Genomic DNA, 15882 nt, shown 5'->3' with positions numbered 1-15882 from the left:
GTTAGCATCATTGAACTGAAAGAGAGAGAGAGCGAGAGAGAGAAAGAATAGAAAGAAGAGAGAGGGGGTTGGGGCGATAAAAGGTTATTGATAGCGGCGCTATCATTCAGATAGTAAATCTAGAATAGGACAGTTTATGTGTGGAGATAGAAGGATCGAATGACCAACGGTGTCAACAAGTCACATGACAAAGGACACCACACCATAGACGACAGGCTTTAACATCCAATGACGCTCAACGTGATGGTGAGTGATGTTAAAACGTGTGTGTGTGTGTGTGTATTGGCCCAAAGCTCTCATGTTGACCTATAGAGGGTGAGTCACAACATCAGTACATATGTAATAGTCATAGCTTATACTCCATCTTCTTTTTAAATAGGGAGCCAATTTGTTTTCAGCCCTTGTATTTCCATGACTGATCAAAACTTGTTTTGTCATGACACTCTCTTGTCCCTCTGCAGCAGACATATGGTGAGCAATATGTTTGGAACATCTAATCGCAATAAAATCACAGTATCGAATCGCAATACATATAGAATCGTAATACATATATCGGCACCTAAGTATCGTGATATCGTATAGTGAGGTCCTAATATGTAACCTGCTGTCTTCACACACACACATTACACAACCCCCAATGCATCAATACGACACATCGACTTCCTTCAAACAGTGCCCACAGTGTTCAACTTCCCTTTCTGTGTGTCTGTCTGTCACAGAGCGTAGAGTCCAGCCACGTGTTTCTCCACAGTGACTAACAGTGTCACCACCACCACACGTGCTATGCTCTACTCTGAATCATGCCCGATCACACTCTGCTATTTGGGCATTTTAAACGAGGCTGTTAACATATTTTATGACACGACTTTTACAACCCACTAAGCTGAGGGAAATGTGCAAGCTTTGGCAGCGTGTGCACACTTTTGGTGCCAACAGAGCAATTTGAAGCAAGTTTGTGTGGAGGGGCATTAATAGTTTACATTTTAGTCATTTAAGATGCTTTTATCCAGAGCGACTTACAGTAGTGAGTGCATACATTTTGATACTTTATTTTTGTTGTACTGGATCCGCTGTGGGAATCGAACCCACAACCCTGGCGTTGCAAGAACCATGGGTGGGCATTAACTCACCAGTCTAAGCACCAATGAGCTCCCATTTGGTTAACTCCTTAAGGAGTTTATGGGCAGGCAGGGCCTGGTGGCATTAGGGGGGCTTCATATTAACTCCCATTCCTCTTAATTACTCTCTAAAGGGAAGATGAAGCCCCAGCTGTAGAGACAATGACCGCAAGAGGCTGACAGGCAAGTAGTGTTTTCATCTTGTGAATGTGTTGGTCAAGGTCACTGATCAGAACATTGACATTGTTAAACAGATTTAATAGGGTTTGTGTGTTGGAGTCATTCATACAGAGTGATTCATAGAGTAATTCATACAGATACATTCATACAGAGACCAACAGAAGTGGAGAGCCTTTGTTGCTGACCTCTGAACCAGTCAGCGTGACGGGGGTGAGTGAGTGATGGCATACAGAGAGAGAAGATGGTGCAGGACAGAAACACTGAGTGTACAAAACATTAGGAACACCTTTCTAATATTGAGTTGCACCCCCTTTTGCCCTCAGAACAGCTTCAATTCGTCAGGGCATGGACTCTACAAGGTGTCGAAAGCGTTCCACAGGGATTGTTGGCCGATGTTGACACCAATGCTTCCCACAGTTGTGTCAAGTTGGCTGGATGTCCTTTGGGTGGTGGACCATTCTTGATACACACGGGAAACTGTTGAGCGTGAAAAAAATAGTTTTTGACACAAACAGGTGCGCCTGGCACCTACTACCATACCCAGTTCAAAGGCAATTTAATATTTAGTCTTGTCCATTCACCCTCTGAATGGCACACATACACAATCCAGTGAGACAATGTGTAAATTGTCTCGACGCTTAAAAATCTTTAACCCGTCTCATCCCCTTCATCTACACTGATTGCAGTGGATTTAACAAATTACATCAATAAGGGATCATATCTTTCACCCGGATTCAACTGGTCAGTCTATGTCATGGATAGAGCAGGTGTTCCTAATGTTTTGTACACTCAGTGTATGTGCTGATACAGGCAGTGGATGTGAAATAGGAAAACAGATTTGACAGAAAGACAGAGATGAATATTTGAAAAGACAGGTAAAGAGCAAAAACATACAGATGGACAAAAACACAGTTAAAAAGGACGGACAGATAGAGAGAAGATAAGTAGAGGGTACAGACAGACAGACAGACAGACAGACAGGCAGGCAGACAGACAAGCAAACAAACAAACAGAAATATCAAACGTAAGCAGAGGGTAAATCCAAACAGATAGAAAGTGATGAACGAACAGGCTGTAAAGAAAGAGAAATGGAGAGCAAACATGGACAGATGTGCAGCCAGAGGCACAGAATAATGAACTGATTGAACGATTGAGTGAAGGAAAAAAAAGATGCCCTGCAGCAACGAAGAGTATTGCTTGTGGCGACAATTTGTGTGCCCCTCTGGTGTTGCACTTTGCCCAGCAATATCACTAATCCACTCCAACGTGCGCGCACACACACACACACAGTATTGTGGGGGAGATTAAGTGGTGACAGCCCCTAATGTCGGCAGACCAGAGCTGGTGTGTGTGTGTGTGTGGCGGAAGAACAGAGTTGGCACGGCTTCGGCAGCGTGCACAGGCCAGGTCAAACACTCTTCTGCTCTGAGCCCTGTGTGAAGGTCAGGTGACCCGTTAAGCCCCCACCTAACCCCCCTTTGTCTGTTGCCCTCAATCAGGATCAGCAGAGCCAACATGGATGACATGAAACATACTATACATTAGCAAACATAGCAAATCTGATGTTGTCCATTTTGTGTCAAATGGCCCTGGTATCCTCAGCTTATGGGTTTTGTAAAGGTAGGGAAATGTAACTGAATGCAGCTGGTGGAGTCAGTGTGGACATGATGGGGCGTGAATCTAGCCCCGTTCCACTGCGCTGCAGTCACATAGTGAACATGTTGTATGTAAGCATACCCTTCCAGCAGAAGGTAGTCATGTTACGACAGGGGCACTGCCAATGTGGTGGCTGGTGCCCTCTCCACATGCCAGAGGAGATTCCTGTGGCCAATTTGGCAACGGCACTGCTTGGCATGGCAGTATCACAACCATGAAAATCTCTCGAGTCCACTCAATCCCTTTTACTGGGAAAGTCTCTGTGCTGTCATATTTATAGACTCAACTCCCACTGATTCAAACAGCAAATGCTTCATAACATCTGGCATTAGTATCAGGTCAACTTGGAATCCATGTAAAACTAGTAGTAAGCACTAAAATAGTAAGGTCTCGGTTGTTCTAGTGGTGGGTGTTTGATGCTTTATGGGATCATGCTGCCCTACACAGGCCAATCAGCATCAAACACAAGTCACAGGAACAACAGTAGAGCGAGACCCTACTCCTCAAGCTACAGATATCTAGGAACTGATCTAGAAAGACTAGCGCAGGTCAACACTTCCTAGAAAGAGAGTGCAAGAGTGATACCCTCTCAATCCCTCAAATATGCATTAAAATATCACAGTCCGTCCAACACATACCTCAGCCAACATGAAATAATCATGGTGGAAAGAGGTGAGCTAGGTGATTTCGCACCGCTGCAAACACTGTGGTCGTGAAACCCCCCTATCACTCTTCATGCAGTCCAGGGCTGTGATTTTATTATGGCGTCACAGCGTACGTCCCAAATGGCACCTCAATAGGGTGGCATTTGGGACGCATGTCACAGGGAGGAACTCTTTCTCTCTGATTCTGCTGTGGGCCGGGATGAGGGTTCTACCCTCTAAGTGGCCATTTGGCATTCAGCTGGGTGGTGGGTGATGCCTTTTTGACGCTCCTCTGCTCTCTCTTACTAGAGACGTCCTGGGTTTGAGGTCAGAGAGGAAGGATACCTCAGGCAAGAAGGTCCCTAATGGCGCAATTCCACTAGAGGAACCAAACAGCGACGGGCCATGCCGGAACCAGAACAAACTAGCCTTGTTCGTTCTTGGTTGTTTTCCATTTGCAGTGGAACTGGAAACAGGACTAGGTTTCATTCGCAGGAAAAACTGCTAGTGACGATTTTAGGAGAGCGAGAGATGACGTGATCCTCGGTGACTGGCATTTTGTACGTATGGAGGAGGGAGACGTACTGGAGGTGTTAGCCTCACTATTTTGTGCCATCCTTTTAACTTTTGTTTGTGGGCAGCAATGGAGAGTGAACAGAATAGAGGAAAAGGCTGAAAAGAGATGGAGAAATTCACAACGTATCATCATGCGAAGAGAGGATCGTTTCAGCCGGTTGAAAGACCAGCTTATGAGTCGAAAGGCTCTGCCCAGATGCTCAAAAGCCCTTCCATTATAATGTTTTTGCTTGTAGAGTTATTCGTTAGTGTAGCTGTACCGTTCGTAGTCAGATTTTCCTTCTCTTTTAAAAATGGAACCATTGACTCGTGCATGAGTATTAACAACATACGCGACACACACTGACATCATTGCATGAGACCAATCATTGAGTACAGGCATTTGTAAACCCACACACCGGCCTACTTGGTTCGAGGTCAGTACCAGATATCAAACAAGGCTGAATATCCCGCTTGGTTCCAGGAATCAAGTGGGCCACGGGCAAATGGAAATGAAATAGGAACTGTGACATTCATGGCACGGCCCTGCAGAGGAAAAGCCCTCTTAATGACCTCTGGTGGCTCCGAGCCGCCAAGCCACTGAGGGTGCATTTCCATATGTGAACGGAGAAAGAGGTTGAGTGGGGAAGAGGTATAGGAGGGATAGGTTGAGTGGGGAGCGAAGAGCACTTTTGTGCAGATGGGAGTCACTATGATAAATATGGACCTCTGTTGAGAAGTGTACTACGCACACACAAATGCACATGCACCCACTAAATAGTATGTCCAAAACAGTCTGTTTCCTCTCTCTTGTCTTTTGACAGCTACAGCTGTTAGTGGCCTGAAATCCCCTGGACTGAAGCTCAGTAACTACAAGGTGTGAGGGATGTTCTGGTAGCAGAGGGCTGGTACAGTGGTCGAAGACTGGCCTAGAGCACTGGAACTACAATCATAGCTTAACAACTACAGGAGCTAAACCTTACAGTACTGGAACTACAACAGTCTGTGGCTAAACTACAGGAGATAGAACTCAAAGTACTGGAACTACAGCAATCTAACTGAACTACAGTAGAGAAGTGCTAATGGGGATTAGGTGTCTAAAAAGCTAGTGTTTGCAGGCTCAGGTGAGACAGGAGTAGAGAGAAGGTCTAGGTTTGGTGAGGGTTAAAAGTACACATACAGATGTAGGGAACACAAACTACACTGCCCATCCACACACCTGAAACACACACAGGTTTCAGCCAGGCAGAATGCCCTGTGGAACCCATGGGTTAAGGGTCTATAAATAAAGAGGGGCTGACACACACAGACAGACAACACAGAGAGAGAGAGAGAGAGAGAGAGAGAGACAGAGAGAGAGAGACAGAGAGAGAGACACAGAGAGAGAGACACAGAGAGAGAGACACAGAGAGAGAGACACAGAGAGAGAGAGAGAGAGAGAGAGAGAGAGAGAGAGATCGAGAGAGAGAGAGAGAGAGAGAGAGAGAGAGAGAGCGAGAGAGAGAATGACATGACATGGGAGAAGTGTGCAGGTAGATAAAGAGCAAAATAAATATGAAAATACAGAGAGAGAGATTATCAGAGCGAGATGGAAATAGATAGAAAAACAGAGATGCAATAAGAGAGGAGGATGATACAGAGGAGAGGAGAGAGAGAACAGCCTGACAGGACTTTGTGGATCTATATCTGATCTGGGATCCTTGATCTCTTCCTGGCCACCGGCCAACCCCTGGGAGCCTGGGATTGATCCTGGTGCGACCTGGGACAGGGGATCTACTCACGATACGGTGACCTTCTACAGTGGTGGGGGGGGGGGGGGGTAATCACCCATGCACCACTCCACCCCATACACCACACCATGTCCTGCCTGCCCCGTCCTGTAACCCTTTTTAGCTACACCACTAATCCTAACCCCCGGTAACAGCCTGGAAGTGTGTGTGTGTGTGTGTGTGTGGTGTGTGTGTACGAAACAGATTACTTGTGTATATGCACAGGGGTCACAGTATGTCGTATATGTAACATGGCTAAATCCTCAGCCCTAATCTAATCTATGTGCTCTCTGTCACCTCTGGGTCTGCATGGCAAATGGCCCAGGAACACAAGGAAAACACGCAGGAAAATTCTCAAGGGCTGGTCAGCCCTTCCCCAAAATCTCTCTCTCACACGCAGTATCCAGCGGACTGACTATTGGAATGTGTGACAGAATTATACTACTGCAGCCATGTTTGGTATCTGTATTCGAAACTTCTTCCCTGAAGATAACTCTGATGCCATTTATATGGATGTATGATCTCTGTGGTTATTTGTAGTTGTTCAGAGTGATCTCTGATGACACTGTATGCAACGATTTCCTTTGTGCCGTCTCAGGAATGTGGTCTTCTCTCTATTGTACCCAGCCCACCACCTCAGGTCATCACACATAGATGTGACCCCCTTCCTAGAGGATGTCGGCTGGTTCCATCTGATTGGATATCTTAGTTTTATTACCTTGGTCTGTGGATTGGTCAAACATTGATTTTGAATGCAAACAAGTCCGATCTGGTATAAATGGAATGAAGGTCTGTTGTTCGCTCTTATCCTGACCATGTAAAACGATTTTATGAAAGTGCTTCTCTCTTTTAGGTTAGCCCATAGGCCTATGGCCTAGTGGGTCTGATTTTGTTCATGCTTGTTGGATGCATTTGCAGTTCGTTTTGGTTTCGTTTCAGATTATTTGGTCCCCAAAAGAAATGAATGGTAAATAATGTAGTTTTGGAGTGGCTTTTATACATGCCAACCTCCCTGTTATTGACATGTCCTGGGGGTATGATCTTTGACCCTCTGTAACTTTCTCACTCATCATTATTCACTCATCATTATTACATTTTACATTTACGTCATTTAGCAGACGCTCTTATCCAGAGCGACTTACAAATTGGTGCATTCACCCTATAGCCAGTGGGATAACCACTTTACAATATGTTTTTATTTTATTTTATTTTTTACATTATCTGTAACCATGGTAGCATCCACATTCATGTAGAAGTGTTTAGAAACATTCTATTCTTATTTACAATATAAGTGACTCCAAAATGACAAAGCATTATTTACCATTCATTTCTATTGGGCACCAAATAATCTGAAACACAACCCAAACGAACTGCAAATGCATCCAACAAGTTTGTAGAGTCACAACGTTCCTACATTGTTTTCACATTTCCACAAACTTTAAAGTGTTTCCTTTCAAATGGTATCAAGAATATGCACATCCTTGCTTCAGGTCCTGAGCTACAAGCAGGTAGATTTGGGTATGTCATTTTAGGCGAAAATTTGAAATAAAGGATCCGATCCTTAAGAGGTTAAACAAAATCTGTTGTATTCGTATAAGATACTATAATTCCCCAAAATATTTAGCATACAATACAGCTCAGTATTTTAATAATTTATTTTATAGTCATTATTGCTCATCTTTATCAAAAGGTGTCAATAATTTCAGACCCCACTGTATATATACACTACCAGTCAAAAGTTTGGACACACCTACTCATTCAAGGGTTTTTCTTTATTTTTACATTGTAGAGTAATAGTGAAGACATCAAAACTATGAAAGAACACATATGGAATCATGTAGTAACCAAAAAGAAAGTGTTAAACAATTCAAAATATATTTTATATTTGAGATTCTTCAAATAGCCACCCTTTGCCTTGACAGTTTTGCACACTCTTGGCATTCTCTCAAACAGCTTCATGAGGTAGTCACCTGGAATTCATTTCAATGAACAGGTGTGCCTTCTTAAAAGTTAATTTGTGGATTTTTTTTCCTTCTTAATGTGTTTGAGACAATCAGTTGTGTTGTGACAAGGTAGGGGGGGTATACAGAAGATAGCCCTATTTGGTAAAAGACCAAGTCCATATTATGGCAAGAACAGCTCAACTAAACAAAGAGAAACGACAGTCCATCATCACTTTAAGACATGAAGGTCAGTCAATATGGAAAAAGTCAAGAACTTTTAAAGTTTCTTCAAGTGCAGTCGCAAAAACCATCAAGTGCTATGATGAAACTGGCTCTCATCAGGACCACCACAGGAATGGAAGACCAGATTTACCTCTGCTGCAGAGGATAATAATAATAATATGCCATTTAGCAGACACTTTTATCCAAAGCGACTTACAGTCGTGCGTGCATACATTTTTGTGTATGGGTGGTCCCGGGGATCGAACCCACTACCTTGGCGTTACAAGCGCCGTGCTCTACCAGCTGAGCTACAGAGGACCACGATAAGCTCATTAGAGATACCAGCCTCAGAAATTGCAGGCCAAATAAATGCTTCAGAGTTCAAGTCACAGACACATCTCAACATCAACTGTTCAGAGGGGACTGTGTGAATCGGGGCTTCATGGTCGAATTACTGCAAAGAAACCACTACTAAAGGACATCAATAATAAGAAGAGACCTGCTTGGGCCAAGAAACACGAGCAATGGACATTAGACCGGTGGAAATTTGCCCTTTGGTCTGGAGTCCAAATTGGAGATTTTTGGTTCCAACCGCTGTGTCTTTGTGAGACGCGGTGTGGATGAACAAATGATCTCTGCAATGTGTAGTTCCCACCGTAAAGCATGGAGGGGGAGGTGTTATGGTTTGGGGGTGCTTTGCTGGTGACACTGTCTGTGATTTATTTAGAATTCAAGGCACACTTAACCAGCATGGCTACCACAGCATTCTGCGGCGATACGCCATCCCATCTGGTTTGGGCTTAGTGGGACTATCATTTGTTTTTCAACAGGACAATGACCCAACACACCTCCAGGCTGTGTAAGGGCTATTTTACCAAGAAGGAGAGTAATGGAGTGCTGCATCAGATGACCTGGCCTCCACAATCCCCGGCCCTCAACCCAATTCAGATGGTTTGGGATGAGTCGGACCGCAGAGTGAAGGAAAAGCAGCCAACAAGTGCTCAGCATATGTGGGAACTCCTTCAAGACTGTTGGAAAAGCATTCCAGTTGAAGCTGGTTGAGAGAATGCCAAGGGTGTGCAAAGCTGTCATCAAGGCAAAGGGTCGCTATTTGAAGAATGTCAAATATAACATATATTTTGATTTTTAAACATTGTTTTGGTTACTACATGATACCATATGTGTTATTTCATAGTTTTGATGTCTTTATTATTATTCTACAACGTTGAAAATAGTAAAAATAAAGAAAAACCCTGAAAGTAGGTAGTAGGTGTGTCAAAACTTTGACTGGTACTGTACATATATACACTGCTCAAAAAAATAAAGGGAACACTAAAATAACACATCCTAGATCTGAATGAATGAAATAATATTATTAAATACTTTTTTCTTTACATAGTTGAATGTGCTGACAACAAAATCACACAAAAATTATCAATGGAAATCAAATGTATCAACCCATGGAGGTCTGGATTTGGAGTCACACTCAAAATTAAAGTGGAAAACCACACTACAGGCTGATCCAAGTTTGATGTAATGTCCTTAAAACAAGTCATAATGAGGCTCAGTAGTGTGTGTGGCCTCCACGTACCTGTATGACCTCCCTACAATGCCTGGGCATGCTCCTGATGAGGTGGCGGATGGTCTCCTGAGGGATCTCCTCCCAGACCTGGACTAAAGCATCCGCCAACTCCTGGCCAGTCTGTGGTGCAACGTGGCGTTGGTGGATGGAGCGAGACATGATGTCCCAGATGTGCTCAATTGGATTCAGGTCTGGGGAACGGGCGGGCCAGTCCATAGCATCAATGCCTTCCTCTTGCAGGAACTGCTGACACACTCCAGCCACATGAGGTCTAGCATTGTCTTGCATTAGGAGGAACCCAGGGCCAACCGCACCAGCATATGGTCTCACAAGGGGTCTGAGGATCTCATCTCGGTACCTAATGGCAGTCAGGCTACCTCTGGCGAGCACATGGAGGGCTGTGCGGCCTCCCAAAGAAATGCCACCCCACACCATGACTGACCCACCGCCAAACCGGTCATGCTGGAGGATGTTGCAGGCAGCAGAACGTTCTCCACGGTGTCTCCAGACTCTGTCACGTCTGTCACATGTGCTCAGTGTGAACCTGCTTTCATCTGTGAAGAGCACAGGGCGCCAGTGGCGAATTTGCCAATCTTGGTGTTCTCTGGCAAATGCCAAACGTCCTGCACGGTGTTGGGCTGTAAGCACAACCCCCACCTGTGGACGTCGGGCCCTCATACCACCCTCATGGAGTCTGTTTCTGACCGTTTGAGCAGACACATGCACATTTGTGGCCTGCTGGAGGTCATTTTGCAGGGCTCTGGCAGTGCTCCTCCTGCTCCTCCTTGCACAAAGGCGGAGGTAGCGGTCCTGCTGCTGGGTTGTTGCCCTCCTACGGCCTCCTCCACGTCTCCTGATGTACTGGCCTGTCTCCTGGTAGCGCCTCCATGCTCTGGACACTACGCTGACAGACACAGCAAACCTTCTTGCCACAGCTCGCATTGATGTGCCATCCTGGATGAGCTGCACTACCTGAGCCACTTGTGTGGGTTGTAGACTCCGTCTCATGCTACCACTAGAGTGAAAGCACCGCCAGCATTCAAAAGTGACCAAAACATCAGCCAGGAAGCATAGGAACTGAGAAGTGGTCTGTGGTCACCACCTGCAGAACCACTCCTTTATTAGGGGTGTCTTGCTAATTGCCTATAATTTCCACCTGTTGTCTATTCCATTTGCACAACAGCATGTGAAATGTATTGTCAATCAGTGTTGCTTCCTAAGTGGACAGTTTGATTTCACAGAAGTGTGATTGACTTGGAGTTACATTGTGTTGTTTAAGTGTTCCCTTTATTTTTTTGAGCAGTGTATGATCAATATTACCACTATGTGTGTGTGTGTGTGTGTGTGTGTGTGTGTGTGTGTGTGTGTGTGTGTGTGTGTGTGTGTGTGTGTGTGTGTGTGAGCAGCTGTGCACATACTCATCAGGTCTGAATGCCTGTGTACATCAATAGATTATACTGTGTGTGTGTATGTTGCAGTGCATGAGTGTGTGTTATGTTCCTCTGCTGTTTTGACAGCTCTGCTATTACGTATGACAACTAGGCTAAAGCCCAAACAACTGCACATTTGCAGACAGCCATTTCCCTCAATCTGGGGATGGGGGATGAGTGCGTATGTGTGTTTCTGCGAACGTGCATGTGTGTGCGCCGAGAATGAGCGTTCCAACTCGCAAATAAAGTAAAAAAGAGAGAGAGAAGCCTCAAGCTAAAATAAAATACAAATGAAAAGTAGACCACAGATACACGTCCTCCCGGGACCCAAAAAGAGAGAAACAACTAAGAAGAAAAGAGGGTGAAAAAATAACAAATGTACTGAAGACGTGTGTTATCTTCCAGAAGATAGACGAAGGGTTTGCGTAGGAGCAGGAGAGGATTGTGTGTGTGTTTCATGAGAGTGAGCCTACCGTTATAACCATCAAACACTGTGTAGTCATGCTAGTTAGTCAGTCCCAGTGGAGGGCCAATATACATTTAGATGCTGGCAGCCTTCAATTACTAAGGATACTTTATATAGCATGCTGGAGCTCAATCTGGTAACGGGAGGCTTTTCCAGGCAATATGTTGTGTGGCCAGAGTAGGCAGTCTACACAGTTATGGTAATGGTGTATAACTCTGGTACTTGATTTAATCTCTCCTCAGCACTTTACTGATATTTAAAGTCATTCACTGGCCAGAGAGTTCAGCTTTCCCAAGTCCTGGAGTACAAAGCGAGAGAGAGGGAGATAGAGGTAGAGGCGAGGAAAGAGTAGGAACGAGTGAGCGAGCAAAAGAGAGGTGAAGAGAGAGAAATGTGTGTCAAGTGTCTCACCTTGCAGCCCTCGCAGGCGCTGACTCCATAGTGGTATCCCGAGGACTTGTCCGCACAAACAAAACAGGGTTTGTAGATTCGTGGGGGAGGGGGCGGCGAGGGGGGGCTGGGGACTATCTCCTCCGAGCTGGTGCTCTGGGTCTCTATGGCTGCAGAGAAAGGGGAGTGGGAGATGAGGTTAGCGGGATGATCTTAAAGACATACAACTATGCTATGATTTAGCCTAATCAGCGATTAAGACATTGCAACAAGTTGACCGTATGAAAGATTCAGTGGAACCACAGTTGGTAATTGGGTAGGTAACTTGTAACAGAGTTCAATTAAATAATTACCACACTTTCTGATGTAACTGCATATTGCACCGAAGAGAGAGAGAGAGAGAGAGAGAGAGAGAGAGAGAGAGAGAGAGAGAGAGAGAGAGACGGAGTTTAAGTGAGAGATTCAAATAGATCAAAAGAGAATTAGGATGAAAGCGAGTGAATGACAATAAGAGGATGGGAATATGAGTGAGAGAGAAGCAGATTTGATGTTACCCCCTGTGGTGGGCCTCTCCCTAGAAAGCCTCTATAATACCATCACCACGTGTGAGAGGCAACCTGCTGTGAAGAATAGGTTGAGTTGGCCAACGGCCTGCTTTTTGCTTCATAGAAGGCATGCACACACGCACACACACACTGGGAGTAGTGCCAGCAATAATGAATGGAGTTGTGCTCGTCACCGAGGAGGAGAGAGAAAGAGGCAGAACTACACAAAACTGCTCCATTAAAGAGATCTAGAGAAAACACAGCCCTGGCTTACCAGCCAATCAAGAGTCCCCCCTGGAGCCTTAGCGACCAATCAGGGCTCACTCAGGCATTATTGCAGCTCATCACAGTCCACTAGGGAGCCATAGCGACCAATCATTATCCACAACGGTACAATTTCCATGGTGACAATGAGCTCCAACATTAGTGTCTTATTAGACGCTTTTGCTAATGATGAATTATCATAGCAATGAATTATATCTCAGTCACATGAGTGCATTCAAACCGCATTCAAATGAGTAGTTTATTCGCTGCTAGTTTTTAACAGCAGAAAGTAGACTATATACAGTGCCTAGTGAAAGTCTACATACCCCTTAAATGTAATCTATACTGAACAAAAATATAAATGCAACATGCAACAATTTTACTGAGTTACAATTCATATAAGGAAATCAGTCAATTGAAATAAATAAATGAGGCCCTAATCTATGGATTTCACATGACTGGGCAGGGGCGCAGCCATGGGTGGGCCTGGAAGGGTATAGGCCCACCCACTGGGGAGCCAGGCCCAGCCAATCAGAATGAGTTTTCCCCACAAAAGGGCTTTATTACAGACAGAAATACTCCGTTTCATCAGCTGTCCAGGTGGCTGGTCTCAGACAATCCCGCAGGTGAAAAAGGCGGATGTGGTCCTGGGCTGGCGTGGTTACACGAGGTCTGCGGTTGTGAGGCCGGTTGGACGTACTGCCAAATTCTCTAAAACAACGTTGGTAGATAAATTAACATGAAATGGTCTGGCAACAGCTCTGGTGGACATCCCTGCAGTCAGCATACCAATTGCCCACATGGCAATTGCTGTGTGACAAACTGCACATTCTAGAGTGGCCTTTTATTGTCCCCAGCACAAGGTGCACCTGTGTAATGATCATGCTGTTTAATCAGCTTCTTGATATGCCACACCTGTCATGTGGATGGATTATCTTGGTAAAGGAGAAATGCTCACTAACAAGGATGTAAACAAATGTGTGCAAAGCATTTGAGAGAAATAAGCTTTTTGTGCATATGGACAATTTCTGGGATCTTTTATTTCAGCTCATGAAACATGGGACCAACACATTAAATGTTGATTTTATATTTTTGTTCAGTGTACATGTGAACACAAGTCCCAAAAAGGTTTTAAGTAGCATGTTTGAATATCATTTAAATACATTTAAAAGTACACAGAAAATAAGTCCAAAAAGGTTAAGTAACACGTTCGTAACAAAACTTTGAATAGAACAGCTTTGACCATAATTACAGTGTTAAATTGCTTATTTCATTATTGATTATTATTAATATTTTTTCTTATCATCTCTTTTCCTCTTTGTGAGCTGGTGAAGAGATCAGGCTGGTCAATGGCACTAGTCTCTGCTCGGGGACAGTAGAGATTCTTTACAAGGGCCAGTGGGGAAGAGTGTGTGGTCAGAAGTGGGACGTAAACGATGCCAATGTGGTGTGTGGCCAGCTGGGCTGTGGAAGGACTGTGAGTTTCCAAGGTACTGCCCACATAGGTCAGGGTAGCGGTGGCAGACCATGCTCACTAACAGGGATGTAAACAAATTTGTTCAACATTTGAGAGAAATAGGCTTTTTGTACATATGGAAAAATTCAGGGATCTTTTATTTCAGCTCATGAAACATGGGACCAACAGTTTGCATGTTGCATTTATATATTTATTCAGTATAGAAAGGGATTAAATTAGATTTGATACCCTACAGATCTACATAACACCCTCCCCCCCAAAAAAAAAGTATTGATTGCGTATGTCTTCAAACCCCAGAGTTAATACTTGGTGGAAGCATTTTTGGTAGCCATTACAACTGTGAATAATTTTTGCACCACTCCTATATGCCCATTGTTTTTGTCAATCTGGTTGGGAATCATTGATGGACAGCATCAAGCAAATTTAAGTCAGGACTGAGATTAGACCACTCAGGAACACTCAACAACACTTGGAAAGCCATTATGGTGTGTCTTTGGCATAAAAATGTGTGTAATTGTCTCGCTGTGCTTGAGCAATGGATTTATGATGCCCAAAACATTGTGCAAGGTTGTTAGAATGTTCTTTTCAAAATTATTCACAGCTGTAATGGCTGCTAAAGGTGCTTCCATCAAATATTAACTTGGGGTGTGAAGACATACGTAATCAATACATCCTCATTTTGTATTTTCTTGTAATTTGGAAATGTTTCTATAATTTTTCTTTCACTTTTCTTTCGCGTGTAGACTTCCACTAGTGACTTTATGCGTTATGAAAGGGGAACATGCCTGCAGTGTGATGAGAAACAGTCATCTTGTGTAATCACAGTCCATCATGTAAGCTCCTACTCTTCTTGGACAAGTTCCTTACTTCATGAGGAAGAATGTGAGATGCAGACCCTGAATGCACACACACACACACACACACGCAGGCTCACATGAATGTACACACAACACACATTCAATCTTTCAGAGCTCTCCTAGTGTGTGTGTGTGTGTGTGTGTGTGTGTGTTATGCCTAGGGGTCTGACTGAACACTGGAGTGTTAGTAAGTGCTCTATTTTTACCCCAGGACTCTGCAAGGCAGCATGAGAGAAAGAAAGGGGGAAAGGAACACACACGCACCTTGACCTGACCAAATAACACACATAGTTCTGGCCCTAACCCACCACCATGTGAAAGTTGATGCATTAATCTGTCCTACATGTTCTAGTGTGTGTGTGTGTGTGTGTGTGTGTGTGTGTGTGACTTCTCAGTGTACAATCTTACTTGTGTCTATCATTACCACCCTAAACCCCCACACATTCTTCTACCTTCTACCCTCATCTCTTTCACTCCCTCTACATTTACCTCCCCCTGTATCTATTTTTCTCTCTCCTTCTCCAGATTCTTTGCATTCTCTCTCTACATGCCACACCCTACCCCCGCATTCGCTATTCCCCCTGTCCTTCTGACCTCCAATCCCCAGCCATGTTCCCCTCTGCCCTTTCCCCTTTGACCCCCAGCCATCTACGGTCCCCGCCCTTACCGGCTTCCCCCCTATATCTCCTGACATACCACACATTCCAGTGTCTGCCCACCCCCCCTCTTATTTCTGCAAGCCCAGTCCACCTTCCCAGCAGTGCCGGATAGGTGCCAACAATAA

General features: G+C 44.5%; 1 protein-coding gene across 1 annotated transcript in view; it reads right to left on the bottom strand.

Annotated features, from left to right (window-relative positions):
* The window catches only part of LOC311103299 (retinoic acid receptor alpha-A-like), a 48241-nt gene that overhangs the window by 9635 nt on the left and 22724 nt on the right, over positions 1-15882 (bottom strand). The window contains exon 2 of the mRNA XM_084144834.1: positions 11977-12125. Coding sequence (XP_084000960.1) covers positions 11977-12125 — 149 coding nt within the window. The remainder of the gene's footprint in view (positions 1-11976; positions 12126-15882) is intronic.

Source organism: Coregonus lavaretus (assembly GCF_964263955.1).
Source record: "Coregonus lavaretus genome assembly, chromosome: 28".
Taxonomy (NCBI): domain Eukaryota; kingdom Metazoa; phylum Chordata; class Actinopteri; order Salmoniformes; family Salmonidae; genus Coregonus; species Coregonus lavaretus.
The sequence above is the reverse complement of the archived record's forward strand: the minus strand, read 5'-3'. Positions and strand labels throughout refer to the sequence as shown.